The sequence below is a fragment of the Eschrichtius robustus genome, chromosome 13, assembly GCF_028021215.1.
Source record: "Eschrichtius robustus isolate mEscRob2 chromosome 13, mEscRob2.pri, whole genome shotgun sequence".
Classification (NCBI taxonomy): Eukaryota; Metazoa; Chordata; class Mammalia; order Artiodactyla; family Eschrichtiidae; genus Eschrichtius; species Eschrichtius robustus.
This window is the reverse complement of record NC_090836.1, coordinates 103,459,570-103,481,308: the sequence shown is the minus strand read 5'-3', so window position 1 is coordinate 103,481,308 and position 21,739 is coordinate 103,459,570. Positions and strand designations below refer to the sequence as shown.

General features: G+C 55.5%; 1 protein-coding gene across 1 annotated transcript in view; it reads left to right on the top strand.

Moving 5' to 3' along the window:
* The window catches only part of CELSR1 (cadherin EGF LAG seven-pass G-type receptor 1), a 147,101-nt gene that overhangs the window by 40,297 nt on the left and 85,065 nt on the right, over nt 1-21,739 (top strand). Inside the window, exon 2 of the mRNA XM_068561993.1 lies at nt 13,461-14,099. Coding sequence (XP_068418094.1) covers nt 13,461-14,099 — 639 coding nt within the window. The remainder of the gene's footprint in view (nt 1-13,460; nt 14,100-21,739) is intronic.

Sequence of the window (21,739 nt, the reverse complement as noted above, 5' to 3'; positions counted from 1 at the left end):
TGCAGCGTGTGGGATCGTAGTTCCCTGACCCAGGGATCAAACCCGCGCCCCTTGCAGTGGAAGCGCAGAGTTTTAACCACTGGACCACCAGGGAAGTCCCAGATTGTTGACAGTTTTTTCCTGGTTCGTGTGAATATTCACACGCGGTACTGCAGGAGGATTATGCATTTGATGGCAGAGTCTGCTGTTACATAAGATAGAATAGGCACTGTTTATAACTTTCCGCATTCAAAAAATTCTGCATTGCAGAACCGCCTGGTCCCAAGGGTTTCGGATAAAGGATCTGGACCCGTCTCGTTGGGCTGTGTCTGTGTCTGGAGTCCGTATACCTGGCACCAGGCTGTGTGTCTTCCTTGATGGCCTGCCCCTTCCACTCAGCGCCCACATTGGCGTGCTACGCTGAAGTTGGTTCATTCTCACTGTAGCGTGGTATTTCATCCAGTGAACGTTCCACTCTTGATCTGTTCTGCTGCTTGGATATCCTGTGTGCACCTCCTGGCCCACAAGGGCATGGCTTCCCCTGGGGTGATTCCCCTGGGAGTTGCTGTCAGGCACGGGAGGGCTAGGGGACTCCAGGGTTTTGCCGAGCAATTGGACCAATTCACCTTTCCACCAGCAACGAACAACCGTTCCTCTCTCGTGCTTGCCATCACTTGCTGGTGTCTGGTTTCTTAACTTTTGCCAGTCTGTTGGGTGTAAATTGGTATCTCATTGTGGTTTCGATTTGCATTTCTCAGATTGCTAATGATGTTGAGCATCTTTTTATTTGTTTTAGGACCAAATATGTTCCAGTTTGTGGCTTGTCTCGTCATTAATTTGTAAAATCAGGTTCTTTGTAAAGTTCTTCTAGTTAATGTCAAAATTATACATTTTTTCCCTTTAAGATCATGTCTTATGTCTTAAGAAATCCTTACCTGCCTCAGATCATAAACAGTAGTTCTGTACAGTCTCTTCTAAAATAGGTTTTGCCTTTCACATTTAAGTCCTTTAATTCCCTGGAATTGCTTTTTGTGTTCAGTGTGAGGTAGGGATCCAATGTCATTTTGTCCTCCGTACAGATGGTCTCGGGCCCATTTATGGAATATTCCTCTCTCCCAGCAGCCAGCTCTGTGACGTGTCACATTTTCATGTACACGTGGGTCTGTTTCTGGGCTCTCCTGCCCGTGGGTCTGTAGGTTGCTCCGTGTCAATCCCCTCTTGTTTCTGTAGACTCGGACGAGCAGTCACATCTCCTACAAGCTGTCCCGCTCCCCTGTTTTTCGGGCGTGCCTGCCTTTTCCTGGCCTGGCCTGTCTTCCATGTGGATTAGAGACTATCTTGCCAGTTCTATGAAGGACCCTGTAGGGATCTTGATAAGAATGGCAGTGAATCTTTAAGTCAGTTTGAGGAGAACTGCTACCCTTTCCACACTGGCTCTTCCCATCAATGAATATGGATGGATTGTCTTCATTTCTGCCAATAATAGTTTTTTTTATTTAATCTTTTTATTTATAAAGGGCTTCTATGTCTTTTATTAGATTTGTTCTTAAGCGCAGCATATTTTTGCTCTACCGTAAATGAGATTTTTTAAATTACGTTTTATGAGACTGGTATAGGAAATGTGTTTGATTTTTCTGTCTTGATCTTTAGCCACCTTGTTAAACACTCTGATGCATTCTGACAAATTGCCTGTAGAGTCTGTGGACTTTTCTGTGTTGTTGGTCATATGATCTATGAATAATGATATGATATCTTTTTCCATTCATTCGTTCCCATTGCACTGATTAGGCCTTCAGTACAACTTGGAAAAGGACATAGTGGGCACCACTGTTCAGTGTGATGTTTGCTGTTGGACTTTGAGAGATGCCTTCATCATTTTAAGGAAGGACCTGTCTCTACATTGTTTGCCAAGCATCTTTATTATGAGTGATTGAGGAATTTTATTGAATCTCTTCCTCTATTTATTGAGGTTCAAATATGCGTGTTTTTTTTTTAAGGATGGTGTTATGTTAATACATTTTCAAATGTTAAATTCGTGAGATAAATCCAATTTGGTCTTGATACATTGTCTTTTTTTATACATTATTAGATGTAGTTTTCGTTTTCCTCTTTTAAGAATTGTTGCCTTTATGTTCACGAGTGATGTGGCCTGTACTTTTTCTTCCTTGTGCTCTCCTTGTGTCATTTTGGTGTCAAGGTTATGGTAACCTCACAGAATGAGGTCTTCCGTTGCTGCTGTAACAGATTACCACAAGCACAGTGGCTTGAGACAACCCAGATTTACTCTCTCACCATTCACTAGGTTGGAAGCCCAACACGGTCTCACCGGGATGCAAGCACACTGTGGCAGGGCTGCGGTCCTTTCTGGAGGCTCGGGGGGACCCTGCTTCCGGGCTTCTCCAGCAGCTAGAGGCACCTCCACCCCTGGCTCGGGGCCCCTTCCCCCGCCTTCAGAGCTGGCAGCGTGGCATCTCTGTGACCTGGTGTCCGTCATCACTCCTCTTTCTCTCACTCTCTTCTCTGCCATCAGAGGAAGCGTGTCCCCAAAGGCGGGGCTTCCTCTGGTTGAGGAGCCTCTATGGCGTCTGCCCCACCGGGTGACGGGCGACACTTCCAGGCCCAGATTGCGGGTTTTCTCCAGCAGCCACTGTTCTAGAGGAACTGTGCGGGGGGCGGGGGGAGGCATCTGTCACCAGTGGTTCCTGGAGATAGTCAGGACTTCAGAGGCGCTGTCGGTGAGCACGAGGTCAAGGCCAAACAAGAGTCCATATGCAGTGTTGGAGAATTGGAAACTTCTAGAACTAAACGAAGCCAGGGAGCGTTCTTGAACCAGTGCCTGCAGGTGCGCATGTGCAGGACCCCCTCCAGCCAAGGAGAGAAGGAGGAGAAATGGCACATGGGTGTACTTACCACCTTACCCAAGGTCACCTGCCAGGGCTGCCCGGGTCACCAGCCACTCCGACCATCCAAGCGGCTGCAGGAGCTTGGTGGCCTCTGCCCAGCTGGGTGGCAGATGGCACTTTTGGAGCCGGAGCCTGGAATGTTCCAGACTGGTGCTTGGCCCTCCTGTGTCCCTGGGCTGGCTATGGGCTGCTTGCAGTAACTGAAGAGGCCTGGGGGACCCAGCAGGGCCCCTGGGCTCAGCGGCCCGCAGGCTGGGTTGAGGTGGTGCATTTGTTAAAAATTGCGTCTTTACCGCCCACAGCTCTCTTGGGCCGACAGCCGCTCCTGGACCTGCCCGGGGCCGGAGAACATGTGAGTGTCCCTCGGCAGGTGCCTGGGGCCATGTGATCATGCCGGCAGGGCAGGCCGATCGCTAGTTCTTTTAAATCCACTTTGGGCTTAAGTCTTTGCCTTGGGCAACTTTGCCCATTTTCCTAGGACAGAGCAGAAGGGTGGCTTTTCTGGCTCTGGCAGGGAAAAGTGAGGCTGGACGGGCTCCCTGTTGGCCCCGACGGTGGAGGGAAGCCCCAGCTGGCACTGCAGGAGGTGTGGAGCCCCCGGGCCAGCCTGGCAGCCACGGGGTGCGGAACCCCGAGCCCCACTGCTGCCCGGGCTCCTGGTTCCTCCCAAGAGTCTCAAGCCGGAGGACGAGTCCAGAAACCTTTGTGTTGTTTCCTAGAGCAGGGCTGTCACCTGGATGCGATTGTGTCCCCGGCGGACACCTGACAATGTGTGGAGACGTTTGTGGTTGTGACAGCTGGAGGTGGGGAGGGGTGACTAACTGGCATTGGGGTGCTGCTTGGCATTCTCTAGCGCCTGGGCTGGCCCCAGGCTTCAGGTTATCCCCCGCCAGCCCCTGAGTGTCCACACTGCCACCCGCGGCGGAGGGGGCCCGCCCTGACGCCAGAGCCCCTGCATCACTGCTTTTCTCCTCCGAATCCTAACACAGCCTCTGGGTCAGGCCTGGTGATCACCACGAGTCCCCAACAAGGGGTGTGGTGAGATCAGACTTCTGGGTTCCTGTTCGGCCAACGATGCCTACGTATTGTTCAGCCAGTACTTGAAATAAAACAAAAACCAGGAATGACAAAGGTCCCTGACGAAACTCTCAGTGTGATCCCATCGGAGCCGGCAGCGGCCGGCCGGTGTGTTTTCAGTGCAGGCATGTGCTGGTTTCTTTCGCAGTGTTTAGTTGATGGTGTAAACAGCTGGTGGTGGCTCTAGCTCCCCCTAAGCAGTAACAGCGTTTTCACCATCATCGCGGGTCAGAAGGTGGCGCCCGGCTCTGAAGGCAAAGGCCGTTCTGCTCCCAGCGCTCGGCTGGGAGTGGGGCCTGGTACAACTTCAGCCTTCCAGAAGGTTCCATCCAGCATGGACATGACGAGCTGCTTCTCATGGAACAACTTAATGGTGTGGAATGCTGCATTAGATACTAACTTCGGCCTTGGGATAGGAGCTTTATTTCATACATGACATTAGGAGAGCACATTGCTGAATCAATGTTATCCTCTATCAGGCAATTTTAGAGTAAATAATGAAAGTGGGAGTGACAAGAGAAGGAAGCTTTAGGGATCTTGGCTGCTTGTTTTCTCATTTCTTCATTCTCCCTTTATGTTTATTTATGTACTCATGTTTTTATTTATTTATAATTGTAGTAAAATTTACATAACGTCAGAGTTGCCATTTAACCGTTTTTAGGTGCACAGGTCCGTGGCGTTAAGTCCGTTCACACTGTTGTGTGACCATCACCACCGTCCGTCTCCTGGACTTGTTCATCTTGCAGAACTGAGACTCTGTCCCCATTAAACACTAACCCCTGATATCCCTCCCCCAGCCCCTGGCACCCACTGTCTGCTCTCCGTCTCTGTGAAGCTGACCACTCTGGACACCCCATCTCCGTGGGATCACACGGTGTCTGTCTTTTTGTGACTGGCTTCTCTTGCTCAGCACACTGTCCTGAGGTTCATCCGCATCGTAGCTGGTGCCAGGATCCCCCTCCTTTGTAAGGTCTCCCCAGTCCTCATGCTTCCTGAGGCCAGGCATTTCCTAACGTGTCTCGTGCGTATTTGACTCACTTGATCCTGATGGTCTGGAGATGTGGCTTCTTCTCCTCTCTCCATATCTTGGGAGAGAATAATTTCTTGTCATTGCTAGAATTTTATAATTTTGGAGGGGAGGAAGGATGCTGGGTCCATAAGCGTGCTTGGAAACAGAATAATGTGGCAAGATCAAATCACATATTTAATTTCAATGACTGGATTTGAAGCTGTAGATATTTTAAAGCGGAGCATCAAATTGCTCATCCTTTACCCATGCGTGGGCTTCCTGGTGCCCCTGTGTGCATTGCCATTTGATTGGATCAGTGATGTCCCAGCTTTGGGATGACTTGAGGGGACCCTGCAGCCTGGCCTGGGCCCACGTTCACAGGGGGTTTGTTCTTTCCCTCCTGGCTCCTCACGGCTATGGCAAGTTTCTTGCACCTGGTTATATTTTATTTGGGGTGGTTACTAAGAATGGTAGCCACGTGGAGAGTTGACTGAGTGCTTTCCGAGTGCTTGAGGGCACTTGCCGGCTGTTCCTGCCCAGTGTCTTGGGGGTTTTCCTGGCATCCTCGTCGGGGGAGCCCTTGCTGCTGCCCCCCTTACAGATGGGCCGAGCAGGGCTTGCTCCTAGGAGCCCCTGACCAAGTTAAGGGGGAGACCGGGCACGAGGTCAGGACTGGGGAGGGGTCGTGACATGGCCCCGTCACAAAAATATACGAAACGCGTCATTTTCATCCTTCCCGAAGATGTTTCTGGCACTCGGATCCCCTGACGTGGTGGGTCGGATCGTCTGTCGAGAGCAGCTGGGTGGCTGGGTGCTCTGCACACAGCTTACCTGAAGCTGCTGTGCGTGGGTGCGTCTCTGGGTGTGGGGACCTGGGCCCAGCCTCCCGTTTCATCCTCTTGATGTCACAGCGGAAGTAGGAGGACCCGCGCGGGTGGACGCTGGGGACGCAGGGAGGAAGGGCACTTCCTTCCGCCCTTGTTGCCGCCGCTGGGATTCTCAGGAGAGGCAGCGGAGACAAGGGTCCTGGACGGGACACCCCTGGCGAAGGGCATCGCCCTTCCAGCAGGGAGCCAGCGTTTGGTGTTTAAAAGAGCCATGCGTGTGCCTCAGAGCTCCTGGGGTAGTCTGGGGCGTTCGTTTTCACATGTAAACTAGATGCGTCGTGTGCAGTGAGTAGACTGGTGGCGAGGCCCGGCACCCCGGAGAGGTGGGTTGTAAATGCTGCCTGATCCTGAGCCCCCTGAGCTGTCTTTCTCTCTTTTTTTTTTTTTTTTGGCCGCGCTGCATGGCATGAGGGATCTTTATTCCCCGACCAGGGATTGAACCCGCGCCCCCTGCTTTAGAAACGCGGGGTCTTAACCACGGGACCGCCAGGGAAGTGCCCCCCGCAAGCTGTCTTGGTTGGCCAGTGGGTGCCAGGTTGAGGGGACTGGCCCAGGTGCCCCCTGGCAAGGCAGGTTGGGGTCCCCACTGACGCCTGGATCCCAGGCCTGGCTCCTCCTCTGAGGGAGGTGTGGATGCAAAGATAGGGCACGGCTGGAGGAGGGGGCCGGGGGAGGAGTCAGGGTAGGGGGCTCGAGGTCATTTCAGGTGAAGGAAGAGTGGCCAAGGGCCTCAGATATTAAGGTGGCGGGCCCGGTGCAGCGGGCCCAGGCTCAGGGCCCTGTAGGAGTGAACGTCCCCTGAAATGGGAGTTAGGGGTTGAGTGCTGTGTCGGGGAGTGTCCCCCAGGCCCAGGCTCCTGGGTGGGGGTGGGCTTTGGGGGGCTGCCTGGGGCCTGCAGGGGAGGGGCTGTGAGGACCGCGCCTCCAGCAGTTTGAGGGGAGACGATGGTAGAAATGACAGGGCAAGGACATGGGTTCCAAAGAAGGAGAAACCCAAGGCGTGGGCTGCCACTGTCGTCGAGGTCCCGGCATGCGTGGGGACAGGGAAGGAGGGACCGTAGATGCGTCGAGAGCAAGTGCATCGTCTGATTTGCCTGAGATGCTGGTGCTTGAATGGGGCCCTCCCCTTCAGACCTGAGGCCTCTCCTCCCTGGATGGGGCAGGACAAGCAGCGTCTTCTCAGGCCAGCATGCCCGCCAGGCCTGACACCAGCATTTGCCCTACTGTCCCCCGAACCCCCATCACCCTGTTCCCGGGAAGGGAGCCCCTGTCCTGAGTCAGAGGTTCTGGGTTCAGCTTTTGCTGCCCCAAAAGGAAACCACTTCAAAGTCCCCCCCACCCCCGGCAGGCACTCCCTGCCCCTGGTGAGGCCTGGGAGGGGGCAGGAGGGGGCAGGCTTTGTGTCAAACCGTCTGGACGGCAAACAGTGCCCAGTGGATGTGGCCGCAGCCGGCCTACTGCAGCGTCACGGGCTGTGCCAGCCAGGCCTGGCAGGGCGTTGGCAGTAGGAGACGGAGATGCCCCCCCAACTTAGACCACGGTGCATGTGGAGTGGGGTGACCAAGACGCTGGCGACTGGTGCTGGTCCCTCCTGGCACCGCTGCATCTCCAACTGCTGGTGGCCCTGCCTCACCGCGTTGTCGCCAAGGCTGCAGGTGTATAACGGGTCAGAAACCGGCCTCTTTCCACGTGGACCCTCCCAGCCAGGACCATAGTTCTCTGGACCCTCTGCCCACCGTTGGAGGGGCTCAGGCTCAGTCGGTCTGGGCCTGCCACTTGCTGCCTGAGTGACCTCGGCCGGGCCTGCTGGTCAACTTCCTTGTGCGTTGGTGTCCTCATCTGTGCAGGACCGGCAGAGGTGTCCCTCGCGGGCTGTGACGAGGGCTGGAGGGGCGGCACGGCGGAAGGTGTCAGTGCGGAGCCGCTGCGGGCAGTGGTGGGGCACCGTCGGGGTCAGCGAGGTCTACACCATGGATGTTTCCCCCGCGTCCACCCCCCACTGCCCTACGCCAAGGGTCCAAGAGGCGGCAGCGTCAGAGGACCTTCCCCTGCCCCCCTGGCCTTGTCTCCTCCAACCCACGTTCCCATCTGTCCGGGGTGGAGGAGCGTCCCCCCAAGTTCACGGCCCCCTGGAACCTCAGCATAGGTGTCATTTGGAGGTTGGATCTGAGCAGATGTGATCAAGCTAAGCATTGACACCTCCTGGATTCAGGTGGATCCTGATCCAACGACGGGTGACCTTTTCAGAAGGGAATCGGGACACAGACTCACGTGGGGAGAGGCCACGTGACGATGAGGCAGAGACGGGAGTGAGGCATCTGCCAGCTGGGGGTACCAACGACTGCCAGCAGCTACTGGACGCTGGGACAGAGCCACGGGACGCATTCTCCCTCCGAGCCCCCATGTGGAGCCAACCCTGCTGGCACTTGATCTTGGACTCCTGGCCTCCAGGCTCTGAGGGGATCAGTTATGTGAGCCTCAGGCTGTGGTGCAGCCCCGGGACTGACACGGCCTCCCGCCACCGACTGGCCAGGCCTTGCTGCTTTTGCGCACCTTGTGCTGGGAAGATGGTTGCATGCCACTGTGTGACAAGGTCCGTTCCTCCGTGGACCCTGCCCTCCCCGCTGCCTCCTGGGGTCCTCCTGTCCTGCCTCTTGCAAACTCGGCTCTGTCCCCTGCCCCCTTGTGGGCCACCGGCTCCTTGGGCACTGAGACCCCCAGGGCTGAGCGGGCCACAGGGATGAGATTGTGGACGACGGCTGTCCTCTGACCAGAGCTGGACGCATGGACAGGCCCCACCCTCCGTGAAGACCTGCGAAACCCCCCTCGCCTGCACCGTTGGGGGTTTTGCGGGAAGCACCCGCCGGTGGGCACCCCACAGCCCCGCCCTGCCATCTGTTCTGTCTCTTTCCCGCTGTGACTTAGGGACCATGAGGGGACTCACCTTTCCTAGGGAAAGCCATGGAAACTGTGCTGGCCCGGTTTGGAGGCGCTGGTTCTGGCGCTGTTGTTTCCAGCCGCGGACGAAGTGCCTACAGCACAGGTTGGGGGGAGCCCTGGGTGAGCTCCGTGTTTTCCAAAATGAAAACAGCCTTCTAAGTGATAAACCTAATGGATGCTCGGGCCGGAGAATAAAACGATACAAGAAAGTGTAGGGGAAAAAGCGAAAATCACCTAAATGTCAGCAACATTCCTGACCAGTACTTCTCCAAACGGTCAGGGTCATCAGAAACAAGGAAAGCCTGAGAAAGTCCGTCACAGCCAGAGGAGCAAGGAGACAGGACGACTCATGTCCTGTGGGGTCCTGGGACAGAGAAAGGACAGTAGGTAAAACCAAGGAAATATGAGTGGAGTATGGACTTCAGTTAATTGCGTGTCCGTATTGCTTCATTCGTTCTAACAAATACCCCACACTGACGTCACAATAGTATTTTTTTTTTTTTTTTTTTTTTTTTTTTAAATTTATTTATGTTTTATTTATTTTTTGGCTGCGTTGGGTCTTCGTTGCTGCGTGCGGGCTTTCTCTAGTTGCGGGGAGGAAGGGCTACTCTTTGTTGCTGTGCGTGGGCTTCTCATTGCGGTGGCTTCTCTTGTTGCGGAGCACGGGCTCTAGGCGCGCGGGCTTCAGTAGTTGTGGCGCACGGGCTCAGTAATTGTGGCTCGCGGGCTCCAGAGCGCAGGCTCGGTAGTTGCAGCGCACGGGCTTAGTTGCTCCGTGGCATGTGGGATCTTCCTGGAGCAGGGCTCGAACCCGTGTCCCCTGCATTAGCAGGCGGATTCTTAACCACTGTGCCACCAGGAAAGCCCCGTCACAATAGTATTAATTGCAGGGGAACCTGGGTGCTGGGTATACGGGACCTCCCTGCACTGTCTTCGCAGTTTTTCTGTTCATCTAGAACTGCTCCAAAATAAAAAGTTTATTTAAAAGCAAAGTCAGCGACCCACATAGAATCACCGTCAGCACTGAAGTTTTTGCTGTCCCTGCCGACGGCTCCCTGGATTTGTGTGCAAACATATTTCTTTGTTTCGTGTGAAAAGTGACTTACTTTCCCCTTTTAACATCATGTTGTCTGGATCTGCCCTGACACCGGTGGAGGCGAGTGTCACCTAGTGGGTTTCGCTGAGCCGAGCTACAGGGTGAGAACAGCCGTCCTTTATTTCAGTGGCTCCCTGTTGATGGGCAGTCGCATTCGTGCTCGTGGTGACTCAGAAATGCAACCCAGATGAGTTAAGCACAGAGCGTATTCATTGTCTCCAGGACCTGGTAGTCCAGGACGGTCCATGGTCTTGAAAGAAATTAATTGTAAAATTAACAGTAAGGTGCGTATTTTATTTTCCAGCACGTTTGACGTGAGTTAATATTTAATACTATTTTCTGGTCATTACGTGGCTCCTTGTTCCTGGGCATTCCTCCGTGCCGTGCCTTCCTGGGCTCCCTGCCCACCCCCGGGGAGGGAGAGGGCAGAATAGCCTGGAGCATGCCCAGACGGTCTGAACTTTGAGCTTAAAATCAGCACGACCCTCAAATCTTGGACCAGAGCAAATTTGTGTGTGGTTTAAGATTAAAAGGATGTTTCATAACAACTGCCACCAGGAAACAAACAGTATCCTATATCCTATATTATTGTAATGGGCCTTTGCAAAAAAAAAGAGAAAAGAAACACCCACAGAAAAATAGCTTAGATGGAAAAATGGAGTCTCTGATGCTGTTTGTGCCAATGTCAATCTTGGGGTTAAAGAGATGCCACTGGAAGAGGGACTCTGCCCTCCCTCCCTCCCTTCCCTGAATGTTTTTCCAGGAGCTTCTGAGTGCCAGGGACTGTTCTAGAAGTGACGGGCACAGCAGGAACAAGACCTACAAGTTCTTGGTCCTCCTGGGTTCACTGCGGGGAGAGACAGATATGAACAAATAAAAGCAGCTTGTGGCCGCTCCTGTGAGGGAGTTAGAGTGAGGATGTGGCAGAGCATGGGGGATGCGGAGGGCCCCTCTGATGAGGGACGTGCAGCTGACACCCGGGTGGCCCCGGGAGCAGCCACTGGCGACAAGGAGGGCGGTGTTCCAGGCGGAAGATGAAGTGTGCAAAGGCCCTGAGGCAGGGAGGTGTCTCTAAGGCAAGGGAGGGTGACGGGGACGGACCACATAGGACCATAAGATGGGGTAGGCAGTATGGGTTTTATCCTGGGTGCCATTGGGGGCCCCAAGGGAGTGGTGTGATGTTTTAGGATGAGTGCTGTGGCCACAGTGTTTTAGGACATTTTAGGACATCCCAATGTTTTAGGACGACTGCTGTGGCCACAGTGTGAATAAATGTGCCCTGTTGCCTGGGTGTAGCTGGCGTGTGGGGGAGGGGAGGAGGGTGGTGCCATCTCTGAGGCTTCCTGCCGTATGGGCTGTGCCATCTTTTGCCTTAATTTCTTTTCCTCATTAATTATCCTAGCCACTGGCTCTGTGTTTTGTTTTGTTTTGTTTTGAATTTTATTTTATTTTTTTATACAACAGGTTATTAGTTATTATTATATACATATTGGTGCATACATGTCAATACCAATCTCCCAGTTCTCCCACCCCCCGCTTTCCCCCCCTGGTGTCCGTACGTTTGTTCTCTACATCTATGTCTCTATTTCTGCCCTGCAAACAGCTTCCTCTGTACCATTTTTCTAGATTCCACGTATATGCGTTAATATTCGATATTTGTTTTTCTTTTTCTGACTTACTTCACTCTGTATGACAGTCTCTAGGTCCTTCCATGTCTCTACAGATGACCCAATTTCATTCCCTTTTATGGCTGAGTAACGGCCCTTTGTATACAGCAGATACGGTCCCAGCGTCCACCTTCTGCTTCATGGAAGCTGCACACAGAGCTGAGCCCTTACCTCGCCGGCCTTTGGGTTTTACACCAGCCTTTGGGGTGCCCTCCCCACAACGAGGTCATACAAATGTTATTTCCTCTTTCAGATCTGGTCCTTCCAGGGAATTCCCTGGTGGTCCAGTGGTTAGGACTCTGTGCTTTCACTGCCGGGGGCCTGGGTTCAATCCCTGGTCAGGGAGCTAAGATCCTGCAAGCCGTGAGGCCAAAAAAAAAAAAAAAAAAAAAAAATATGGCCTTGCCAGGTTATCGTGAGGACCAGATGGAGTGCTCGGTGCCTGACCTCCTAGGCGATGGTCGTCATTATTGTGGGGAAGCCAGGGCCCCCCTCCACCAAGCATGTGTTCGTGGGTGTGAAACTTGACTTCCCAAGGTCTCAGTTTTTGTCACCTGTCAAATGGGGTGATGCTGGTTCTCTCAGAATCTCTCGGAATCTCAGGTTTGCCCCTGAATGTGTTGTGACCTGTGGAGCAGTTATGTTTCTCCATTGTCTGGACGCACGGTGACGCACGGTGTCCCCTGCCAAAAGGGGCTTATGGCTCCTGAGTGTCTGAGGCAAACAGTCCCAGGCGCAGAAGCTTCTGTGCTTCCGCTCCCCGTCGTCCTAAGGGCTCCCTGCAAGCTTGTGCCTTGGTGGGGACTGTGCTGGGTCCAGAGTGACAGGATGGCCTCCAAGTTTTGTCACCTGACTGCATCCTCTCAGGGGTCCTAAGACTTTCCTGCAGCTTCCCAGAAGTAAGCCGGAAATAAGCCTGCCTTTCGGGTGGGCACCGCCAGGCTTCAGCTTCGGGAGGGGTGGGACCCGCCGGGGGCTCACAGGCTTGCCCAGATGCCTCATGGAAACTGGGGTGGGTGTGCTCGAGGGGGGATCCGTCAGGGCTGCAGGGACACGGACCTGAGCTGAGCCAGAAGGATGTGAACTTTGCCAGGCTTTGCTCGGGTCCCAGAGCACGTTTGGGGGGCGGGCACTGGGAGGCAGGTGCAGGCCCTCTCTGGGCAGCGTGGCTGCATCTATCAGGGCTGCCCTGGAGGTGATGATACCGCCCTGTGGCCATCGTGAGCAGAGCCCCTGTGGCGGCCCCTGGACAGCTTCTCTGGTTCTGGGCGCGGAACCTATGGTCTGCTCAGCCTGATAACCCAAATACCCGACCCTTTCCAGTCCCCAAGTCCTAAGTGCCTCGTTTCATGAGCGGGTCACCTGTGTTGGCTGAGAGGCACCATCCTCTTGTGCGTCTTTCTGAAGCAGCACGTGCTGTCCTCTCCTGTGTGCTGGGCGCCTGGAGATGAGTAGGTCACAGCTAAGAGCAGAGAAGCCGCCAGCATTGCACAAGACAAGGCCGTACCTGGGCTGGACCGCGCTGGACACCGTGGGGTCTGAGCTGGGCTGGGGGATGGGCAGGGTCACCTAGTGGCTGGAACAGGTGCAGAGGAGGTAAAACAGGGGCTCTGCGTCCCCACGTGTCTGGAGCAGAACGTGTGAGGCTGGGGGACTGGATCGTGGTGGTTGTTGAGACGCCCTGATGAGCAGCTGGGGGGTTCCACTGGGGGCTTCTGAGCTTGACGGGCATGATGGGAGCCGAGTGTGGAAGGAGGGGAAGGGGGTCTGGGACATGGGGTCACGGTGGTGGTCGTGGGAGGGGCGGGGCCGGGCATGGGGCTCGGGGGTGTTGTTCCCGGTCGGGCCGGGGTGGGGACCGGGCAGGCAGGCCTCCGAGTGACACCCCCTTGTGTCTCGCAGACGGCATCCACAGCGTGGCGGCGCTCTGCACCCTGCGGGTCACCGTCATCACGGACGACATGCTGACCAACAGCATCACCGTCCGCCTGGAGAACATGTCGCAGGAGAAGTTCCTGTCCCCACTGCTGTCCCGCTTCGTGGAAGGGGTGGCCACGGTGCTGTCCACCACCAAGGACGCCGTCTTCGTCTTCAACATCCAGAACGACACGGACGTCAGCTCCAACATCCTGAACGTGACCTTCTCGGCCTTGCTCCCCGGAGGCGTCCGGGACAAGTTCTTCCCATCGGAGGACCTACAGGAGCAGATCTACCTGAACCGGACGCTGCTGACGGCCGTGTCCACCCAGCGCGTCCTGCCCTTCGACGACAACATCTGTCTGCGGGAGCCGTGCGAGAACTACATGAAGTGCGTGTCGGTGCTCAAGTTCGACAGCTCGGCCCCCTTCATCAGCTCCCCAACCGTGCTCTTCCGGCCCATCCATCCCGTCAACGGGCTGCGCTGCCGCTGCCCACCCGGCTTCACCGGCGACTATTGCGAGACCGAGATTGACCTGTGCTACTCCAGCCCCTGCGGTGCCCACGGCCGGTGTCGCAGCCGGGAGGGCGGCTACACCTGCGAGTGTCAGGAGGACTTCACAGGTAGGTGTCACCCTTCGTCGCGGGTCCCGGGGTGGCACAGGCGGTGGGGAGGCCCCGGGTCACCTCTGCTTCACACGAGGTTCCCAGTCCGCAGGTCGGAGGGTGTCGGGTGGTTTCCTCTGTCCACTTCCCTCCTCGGGGACAGGGTCAAAGGATGGACCGTGGGCCTGGGCGTTGGCTCTGCTTGCTGAGCACAGCCCCGAGGTCTCTACTGATCCCGTGCCACTTAAGCCACCCTCTTTATAAGGACAGTAGGAGGAGGATGATAGTGCCAGAGCCACCTAAAAAATCTGCGTGTCTGTAATGACATGTGCTTTTTATAAGTGGCTTCAAATTTAAAGCAGTTCATTCCGGACTTCGAGTTTAATTGGTTACTGGAAAACAGTGTAATAATTGGGATAGAAATTGTGAGCCACTGATCACTTGGGTCTGGAAAGACTGTTGGTTTTTTCGTGCCTCATTGTCACTGTAGAAATTACTCATCTTCTCTGCCTTGAAGATACACTTCCCTCGAGACGTCCTGATTTGTCACAAAGATGAATTGCTCTAAAGGCAGCCAATGGTTGTTTTTAAAAATAAAGAACCCGCCGAGAGCAGTACAGAAACATATGCTCTTGCTTTGGTCTTCGATGGCCTGTTACATAGAAGGACGGCTCACTTGACAAACAAGTGTACTGTGGCAGATGGTGACCGTCTGTCTTTTTGGAAAGTTCTCTGAGGTTGGGTGGGACCTGATTCATCCCAGAGGTGGTTTTGAGAGTCTTCCGCGGACTGTGTCCTCGGTTGACGTGTTTGGTGTAGACAGTGGAGAAATGGTTTCTGTGCGTGTGGGACGCAGCGCAACTGATGGAGCTTAGGACGGGGCTTACAGTATTAACAGGTATTCATCGAGCAGGAAGGGAGTAAGCCTGGGGTGGGAGCACAGAGAGAGGGAGGCGGCCGTGTGGTGCTTTGCATCTGAAGAGGAGGAGCCCCAGCCAGAAGAGGGGGCGTTGGGCAGCCTGGGGAGATGGGTGTGCGCCCCGGTTTGCCGCATCTGAGCACCAGCCTGGTTATAATCTGCTGGCACCGCTGCGGCGAGAAAGGCTTGATCGCCTGCCTGTGTCTCCCCTCCCCTCGCCCGTCTGTGTCTGTCTGCCTGTCCATGCGTCCTGTCCGGCTCTGGAGATCTCTTCCCCGCGGTCTCTCAAGTGTTAACCCTAAATTCCTGGCTACGCTGGAGCTTGGTGGTGAGCGGGGAAGGAAGGCAAAGGAGACTCCAGCCCCCAAGCCCACGCCTGAGTTGTCAGGGGGCTCTGGTTGTGCCGAGGAGCCGTGCCACGCAGGTGGGGGTCCGCCCCCCCTCCCCTTCCCTCTGCACGGCGTTGAGGTGGCATCTCGGCCTCTTCTGAAGTGCCTGACCGGGTGTGCCAGCCGCGGCACAGTCGACCTCCCTCACAGTGGAGGGGCCGGTGTCCCTGTCCCCCCCTTCTTGCCACATGGCCTGGATGGGGAGTGCTCCTGCGGATGACTCCTGCTTCAAGTGGGGAAGCCGTAGCCCCGGGAAAGAGCCTGGTGCCCTCCAGGGAGTCAGCCAGTGAGCAGTCATTCACTCACTCCACGAGCATAAGTTGAGTGCCTGCTGTATGCCCGGCCAGTGTACGCAGCAGACCTACCCCTGCCCAATCAGGTGGGCCACCCAAGGTGACCGGCCCTCTCCCTGGTGGAGACATGTAGTGGTGGGGACCTGGTGGGGGACACCCCTAAGCACCCCCAGAGTCTGGTGATTTCATCTTGAAGATGGGTCTGAAGGGTGGGGTCTACCTCGGTCGAGGACACCAGCTTGTCTCGTGGCTGCAGCAGCAGTCCTGGCTTCCAGAAGTCCCGGATGTGAGCTTGGGGCCATGTCTGGGTAGGATAAGTAGAGGCCGCTAGGGACCCGCGGACCCGGGATCCCCTCCAAAGAGGCCTCAACCCATTGGGTGGAAAGGGCTTCCAGAGGTCTCAAATTTTGTTTTCATCGCCAGAGTCATTTCTAGAGAAATTATGCCTGGTAATGGCCCACTGTGTCATTACCACTGAAACGTCTTGATTGGCAGGGGACTAATTTGAATGTCTTTGGTACTAAATTATCATGTGTATTTCCCTCCGAGATAAGACTGATTCAGACTGATTATTTTTACTCGGTCCCCCTTCCTCTCTTTCTTCCTTTCTTCCTTTGAAGCCCTGCTCTCTTGGTGCAGGTAATTGAGCCCATTTATTCGCGGTGAAAGCCGTGCTGTCGTCGCCAGGGTTTTATTACTTGCTCCCTGGTAAGCCGAGCTCGGGCCTGGCAGGCGGGAAGCTGGAAGGGGCCCAAGGCCGCCGGAGGACCCTGGCTTCCTGTGTTGCCAGACGGGAGACGAGCTGGCTGAAGGAAGGTATCAGTTAATTTCAGGAAAAGCTCATGAATTTGATGCTGGAAAAATACCCCGACAGCTCCCCTGTGTTTCTTCAGTCCGCTTTGGCCTCAGGGAAGCTCCGAGGCCCCAGGGAAGAGGACTCCCCGTCCTTGTAGGGAGAAGGCATCTCCCCTCCTCAGGGCTCTGCATGGAGGCCTGGCGGGGGTCTGCAGGGGACCCCACTCTGAAGGGAACGGGGACAGAAGGACTGGAGGCATCGAGGCGCAGCTCAGCAACTGTCATGTGTGACAAGCATGCACGCCGGGTTCCTTGGTTCCGGCCCCTCTGTCTTCCAGCCTGTGAACAGCGTAGCTTTGGTTTTGGCTTTGCTTTTGGTTAAGCTCCCCAAGGACGTAGCCCGTTCTTCCCATCTCCCCACCCCCGCACCTGCCGTCCCTCTGTCCTTGCCTCCCTCAGGACCCCCAGCCCAGCGCTGTCCCTGCTCTCGGAAGGTTCTGGAAGTTTTCCCAACTTCCTTGGACAGTGACCGTCGATCTTCTCGGAAGCTTCCTCGGTGCCTTGTTTATGCGTTGGTTGCTCTGCTCTCATTTTGGGTGTGATCCACTTATTTCCAGGACACTCAGGACAGCAGCGACCTGCAGATAGTACTTATTGGGCACTTAACGTGCTGTACTGTTCCAGATGATTCTACACTGCTACCCCAATCCTCCTGGCAGCTGTACGTCCCCATTTCATAAATGGAGAGACTGTGGTACGGGGCATTAAAGTTTCTAGCCCAGAGGTTCTCAGCGGGGGTGATTCTGCCCCCGGGGGACACACGACGGTATCCAAAGATGGTTTTGGTTGTCTCAGCTGGGGGTGGGGTGCTCGTGGCGGGAGGCCAGGGGTGCTGCCTTGCGTCCTCCAAGGGTACAGGACGCCCCCCACGGAGAAGGGTCCTCGTGTCTGCGGTGGAGGTGGAGGAGCCCTGCTCTAGACCCGGGCGAGGGGTGAGTCGGGATTCGAACCCGGTGCTCTGGCTTCTGAGCTCAGGCTTGTCCGCCCTGTGGATTCCTCGAGGGCGGAATGGCCTGGTTTGCCTGTTTATTACTGGGTCCTTTCTCTTGCTTCCTTGACTTCACGGCATCTATTAAGAAGCGCCTTCCGCGTGAAGTGTGATGCGTAAGAAGGAGCAGTGGCCCCAGGGAGGGGGTTTCACTCGCGGTCACCCCGTTACCCGAGGGGGTGGCAGGAAACTCCTCCCGCCCGGGAGGACACTGGACTAAACCCATCCAGGGCAAGCCTCAGGGTGGGATTCTGCGTCCGGGTCCTGTGGCCTCTTGATGCGTCGTCTCCCTAATTAAACAGTCGGATCACTCCTCGCTGACGTGGTGGAGAGCACGTGTCCACCCAGGCTCTGCTCCAGGCCCTTTCCCCGTGCCTGTCACGACCCCATGGGGTAGGGACAGTTGTCATCCATTTCAGGGACACCAAGATGCAGAGCCGGGTGGGGGGCCCCGGGGATTTCCTTCCAGAGCCTCAGGGGCCGGCCCCGCCCCACCCCACTGCCCCTTGCTGGCCTTCCAGAAACATGCCCGGCTCCTCTCCCCGGGGCCCTGCCCCTCGAGTGCGCTTTCCCTTGCCTTCCCGAATGTCACCTCCGTGTCCCCGTTCCTCTGCCCGCCCCTCCCCCACGGCAGAGGTCGGAGGCTGGAGTCCAGATCTGCTCGGTGCTGTCTGCCCCCTCCCCTCTGCGTCCAGCATCTTTGTCCATCAGCACAGTGCCGGGCACACAGTAGGCGTGTGATAAATACCCATGCGGGACGACGGGGTCAGGGGTTAAGTGGGCCATTCCTCCTCGCAGGCCTCAGAAGACGTCCTGGAGTTCTGGGATTCTGTGCTGTGCTCAGAGCGGAGCCTCTGCCGCCCCCGCGGCTGAGCTGGAGGGGACGGGGCTCCCCCTTCCGTCCGCTGTGTCCCTTCCTGTCCTGCTGGTGGGTGTGCCCACCAAGGGCCACTCGGGTCACTGCCCGGCCGTGTGCCCACGCGGCCCCGGCCCACGGCTGCCTTGGAATCCCTTCCCCTTCCTCACACACATCCTCCCAGGGTGAGAGCAGCGGGCAGTGATTTATGTCACAGCCACGTCGGCCCAGGGGTGCATTCCTGAGAAGGCGGCAGCTTTGATGTCACCCGGGAAGGAGGGCTTTCAAGGACCTCTCGGTCATCTGTGTGTCGGGGGGGACAGAGGGGAGGGTCCCGTTTATTCCTGAGCCTCTGTGTTTAGACCCCAGGCCGCTTGTCTGGGTTCAACAGTCCTGCCTCTGTGCGTGAAGCACACAGCTGTCCCTGGGCTTCGGACATCCAGGCTGCTGGACCCTGTGTCGTCAAGGGTGTGCCCCAGCTGGATTTAGCCTGGTTTGGGGATCAGAGGGTCAGGGGCCACTTAGGAGAGTCTCAGTGACGCTGGGTTTGAGCTTTGTGCTAACAGCCTCAGGATGGGATGTCCCAGTTGGCCTGTGAGGGCGGCTTCTGGGACCCTGACTGTCCCCCGGGGTGACCTCAGCAGGGCTGGGGGCCCTGACTGTCCCCAGGGCCAGGATATTTTGTGTAGGTTCAAGGCCAAGAGAAACTTTTAATGTAAAAATCGAATCATCTTTTCTGTCCATGGGGAAAAATTTAAATCAATTCTGGCACTTCTCCGATTTCTTACTCCAGCTCTGAGTTTTATCTTGAATTCTCTCATCAGAGTAACAGTATCTCCATCCTCCTGGGGTACACTGACCCTGCACCCCCATATTAGACTAAAAATGCTTCGTGCGTCTGAGCCGTGCCATCCTCCTGTGGGGTGACATTCACATAACACAAGAGAAATAAGTTTGCTGCACTTACTGCAATTTACTGGATTAAAGCTCCACTTGGAAGAGTTCATCGTCAAGTTGAATTTAGTCCTTAAACCGGAGAGTTAATTATCATTCAAAATGAAAATCGTTACCTGGCCTATAATTAAAATCTCAAATAAATCAGAAACAGAATCCTTTCTTAGGAAAACGTACTTTTCAGATACTCAGGATTACTCCAAGTTTCTCTCTCTTTAGCACCTCTCCAGTCTTTGACGTTGGGTTCTTTCTACTGGTTCCAGGTTGGGGATATCCAGCATTTCTCTAGTACATTATTGTAAAGCTAGGGCATTATTGCACTTCAGGAAGACTTTGTGTTCCATTAAAATCATATACAGAGAGATTGCGGTGGGGATAGATTTAGCCAGGGATCTCCTTTTCTCTTCCATGGAATTCTTTCCCCCAAAGCTGGGGTTTTGACAGACAGAATAATCATCCTCCTCGTCTGGCCAGGGTGTCCGAGCACAGCCAAACGGCCGCTGGGGACAGGGGCGGGGGTAACAGGGCTTCTGTTAGCTTCCTGGGGCTACTGTCACAAAGGACCACACACTGGCTGGCTTAAAATAACAGAAATTGGACTTCCCTGGTGGCACAGTGGTTAAGAATCTGCCTGCCAATGCAGGGGACACGGGTTCGAGCACTGCTCCGGGAAGATCCCACATGCCGTGGAGCAACTAAGCCCGTGCGCCACAACTACTGAGCCTGCGCTCTAGAGCCCACAAGTCACAGCTACTGAGCCTGTGTGCCACAACTATTGAAGCTTGTGCGCCTAGAGCCTGTGCTCCGCAACGAGAAGCCACCGCAATGAGAAGCCCGCGCACTGCAATGAAGAGTAGCCCCCGCTCTCCGCAACTAAAGAAAGCCCGCGCGCAGCAACGAAGACCCAACGCAGCCAAAAATAAAATAAATTTATTAAAATAAAAAAATAACATAAATTTATTCTCTCACAGCTCTGGAGGCCTGAAGTCCAAAATCAAGGTGTTGGCGGGGACTTGCTCCCTGCAGAGGCCCTAGGGGAGAGTCCTTCCTGCCTCTTCTTAGCTTCTGGTTGTCTTGGGTGGTCCTTGGCTTGTAGCTGCATCTCTTCAGTCTCTGCCTCTGTCCTCATATGGCAACCCCGCCCCCGGTGTGTTCTGTCTCTGTGTCCAAATTTCCCTCATTTTAAAAGGACACCAGTCATTGGACTAGGGCCCCTGCTAGTCCAGTATGATCTCATTTTAACTGGATCACATCTGCAAGAAGCTATTTCCAAGTGAGATTAATTCACAAGCACCAGGGGTTAGGACTTGAACATGATTTGGCTGCTGGGAACACAGTTCCACCGGCCTCAGGGCTTCTGGGGGTTGGTGGTGGTGGCCAGTTCTTGTCGACCTGCTTGTCGAGCGTCCGCTGGGCCAGAGGACACAGAGGCTCTGGGTCAGAGGCTCTGACAGGCTTCTGGGGTTTGTTTTCTTTTTAGAGATCTAAAAACAAGCGTTCCTCATGTCCACCCAGCCAGCTTCTAGGTGGGTCCGATGAGCTGGGCGCAGGGCGTGGGTCGGTGAGGAACACGGGTATACACTGAAATGTCTGACCACGGTGAGCAGAGTGGCCTGAGGACATGCCACGTGCGGTTAGAACCTTCCTGGGTCGTCGTACCCGCTGTCCGAGGGGAGACAAGGCTCTGTGGCCGGTTCCTGCCGGGGGTCTCTCCATGCAGGCTGTGAGTATCCGGTGTGTGCGCGTGTGGAGAGCAGCTGCTTCTGCAGAAAGAGCCGGAAGGCAGGCTCCATGAGAGCAAGGACTGGGCTTGCCTGCTCCCCCCTCAGCTCGTGTCCTGCAGCTGCTGTGACAAAGTCCCACAGACGAGTGTCTTAAGCAGTACAGATTTATTCTCGCAGAGTTCCTTCTGGAGGCGCCGGGGGAGAATCTCTCCTTTTCCAGCTTCTAGAGGCTGCCTGCCTCCCTTGGCTGGCGGCCCTTCCTCACCCCACGCCAGCCTCTGCCTCTGTCATCACAGCTTCTCTGCTGACCCCCGTCCCCCACGAGGACCCTGGCCATTACCCCGGGCCCCCAGGAATCCAGGGTAACTTCCCTGTCTCAAGTCTCAAGATCCCTACCTGAACCGCACCTGCCAAGTCCCTTCTGTGGTGTGAGGTCACATGGCCTCAGGCTCCAGGCAGTAGGATGTGGATGGCTTCGGGGCTCCGTATTCTCCCACTGGCTCCCGGCACCCCCTTGACGCTCAGTCAGTGTTTGTGGAGGGATGCGTAAGCGAGGCCTTTGCCATCGGCACTGGGGTCCGTCCCCGCTGTTTCTCTGGAGGCACCGCGTGGACCAAGGGCCACCGGGAGTTACTGGGAGTCCAGTTTGAGCCCTTGACCCGTGAGTGGCCACCCCCGAC